The 2,500-nt window shown below is 37.9% G+C and overlaps 1 protein-coding gene across 1 annotated transcript in view; it reads right to left on the bottom strand.

The window, feature by feature from the left end:
* LOC125038569 (ras GTPase-activating-like protein IQGAP3) overlaps positions 1–2,500 on the bottom strand; it is a 25,641-nt gene that overhangs the window by 8,824 nt on the left and 14,317 nt on the right. The window contains exons 24-30 of the mRNA XM_047632104.1: positions 2,272–2,366; positions 1,707–1,932; positions 1,351–1,513; positions 976–1,157; positions 493–628; positions 217–334; positions 1–21 (exon numbers count right to left, since the gene is read on the bottom strand). The exon at positions 1–21 is cut by the window's left edge and continues 174 nt beyond it. Coding sequence (XP_047488060.1) covers positions 1–21; positions 217–334; positions 493–628; positions 976–1,157; positions 1,351–1,513; positions 1,707–1,932; positions 2,272–2,366 — 941 coding nt within the window. The remainder of the gene's footprint in view (positions 22–216; positions 335–492; positions 629–975; positions 1,158–1,350; positions 1,514–1,706; positions 1,933–2,271; positions 2,367–2,500) is intronic.

Below are 2,500 nucleotides of genomic sequence, written 5' to 3'. Positions count from 1 at the left end.
TCTACCAAGAGCTGCTTTGTCCTGTTTAGGAGAACAGTAAAGAATGTCAAACAAATTATCCTGTCTCTTCTGGATATATTTAAAATAACTCAACAATACCAAATACCTGTTATTAGTGTTTACTTATCTATTAACATATCATCTATCTGCACATATAAATAGATATCAAGGCCTATCACACTTATTTTTAATATTCTCAGAGAAAGTGATGTTTACCTGCTGAACATCTTGTTAGAATCCTTTGAGTCCTTTTCTTCTGCTGTTTCTGTCACATCAAACTTGTTGATGAGTGCCAGACAAACCTCCATCCTGCCTACTGTGCCAGAGCATGATTCTAGGTAAAAGGATACTTTTATTAATAACAATAAATCATACTATATTTATCACATAGATTTTGCTTCATTCAACGGTTATTTCATTTTCATTCAACTCCTCTCTCTCCCCTTTCTACATTATTCTTCTATCTTCCTCTACTTCTTGCCTGCCACATACCTAGAGCCTCTCCCACCAGGGCATGAACTGAGGGTCTCTCCCCAAGGTCAGAGAGCAGGACGTGGAGAGGGTCATTGCTGTCTGGGGCAAGGATCTCCTCATGATCCAGCAGGAGTTGGTGGGTCTCACAGATTTCCTGGAAATGATACACTCATTAGACCTTAAGGTTGTGAGTATTTTATTTGTCATGATGCTTATAACACTTCCTTCTTGTGCAAATAAGACTGTTTATTGCAATGGCAAGTGAAAGTTCATATTTATAAAGGTGCTATTTTTAAAATGCACCCATTATTTATTAGCAATTATGTTATAATGAGTGTATTGGCAAATCTTTTGTCAAGCTACTAAATATAAAATCTACTTAGCCAGTAGCTAGTCACAAGCTTATTTACTGGCATCAGGAAATCCTGTTTACATTCCCCACCTCCCTTGTCACCTTACCCTGCCTAAACATAACATACATACATACATACACACACACACCTGAATTGTGATGTAGATGGTGGGTTTGACAATAAGTGTAGCCTCAGAGTACTGAGTGACATTATACACAGTCTCCGGTTCCTCTACTTCGCAGCAGTGACGGAAGAAGTTCTTGAATTTCTCATGGCACTCGATTATGAAGGGGTTCAGGCATTTTAGGTGTGATGCCTCGTCCCCAAAGCCTTGCAAGAGGAAGAAAAAGGAAAGTTATCAAAAAAAAAAAAAAAATAAAAAAAAAAAATAAATAAATAAATAAATAAATAAAAGACAATTTGTGATACCCTTAAAAGCTACAGCCCCGCCCACCCCCCCCAAAAAAAAAAAAATATACAATAACAAAAACAATAAACAATTTCTATTCTTTTCATAACAAACCTTTCTTGGATGCAGCAAACTGCAGGATCTTGGCTATGCTGGCCAGATTTCTGCGTTGATTATTGTTCAGCTTTTGATCTGGTGAAACTGTCACTATATCAAAAGCATCTGGAGCTACAATAGCTGAGTTGATGTATCTGTAGTAGACAAGGTTCCCTACAACCTGCATAGGATATATGTTTTAATTAGTTCAATCAATTTATCTTTTATATCAATTCATTATCATGAAAACACCTAGCACTTAAGCTTTTGAGAAATCAAATACAAGAAATTTTACTACCCCTATCAATACATAAAACTTTACTGGACTACAAGTTTCTTCCATGTCATAACACATCTAAGTCTACCACACTGACCTTCAAGATCTCTTTCTCGGGTATGTGAGGAAAACGTCTCTGAAGGGCCTGTCTCATGACCTTTGCCATGTAGAGCATGGCATAGGGTATAACATCCCTGTTTGCCGTAATCTGATCACAGAAGGCTTGGGTAACCTCCTTCAGGGTGGTGATAGCCTGTGCCAGCCTCTTCTGAACTTCAGGGTACTGAAGAGCCTGATCCTGGCTGACAGTATATGGCAGTCCACTGCAAAAGTTAAAAAAACATTCCATTTTTTTTTTCATACATATTTATAAAAATTAATGTTGATATGATAACAAATCTATTGATTTACAAAAACATTAATGAGAATAACACATTCATCTCAGCACACAAGATTACTCTAAATCATACATTGAGCTTACAAGCTGTTTCTCAGCTTTTGTTAAGTCCCTATGAGCTTGACTGTCATTCTTCGCCTTATGAAGTTCACTGTACACAAACTATTTACAATGGAACTGATAAGAGATCTACAAAGAACCAGTCTGGACTCTCTACCAAGAATTGATTGTTAGCTTCAATTCAAAAGTTAACTCCCTTTCCCACCTGGCCTGTCCAGAATGCATCTCAAGTTGATTGATCCAACTCTTGTAGATCTCAACAGGATTGGTGTTGATCTGCATACCACTATCGCCCAGAATCTGCATGTACAAATACACATATTACCATCTGTGTGTGTGTAAGTGGGGTTGTGTGTGTCCGTGTGTGTCTGTGTCCGTGTGTGTGTGTCCATGTGTGTGTGTGTCCGTGTGTGTGTGTGTCCGTGTGTGTCTGT

The sequence above is a fragment of the Penaeus chinensis genome, chromosome 3 (genome assembly GCF_019202785.1).
Source record: "Penaeus chinensis breed Huanghai No. 1 chromosome 3, ASM1920278v2, whole genome shotgun sequence".
NCBI lineage: Eukaryota > Metazoa > Arthropoda > Malacostraca > Decapoda > Penaeidae > Penaeus > Penaeus chinensis.
Note: the sequence above shows the minus strand (reverse complement) of the source record. Positions and strands in the feature narration are given on the sequence as shown.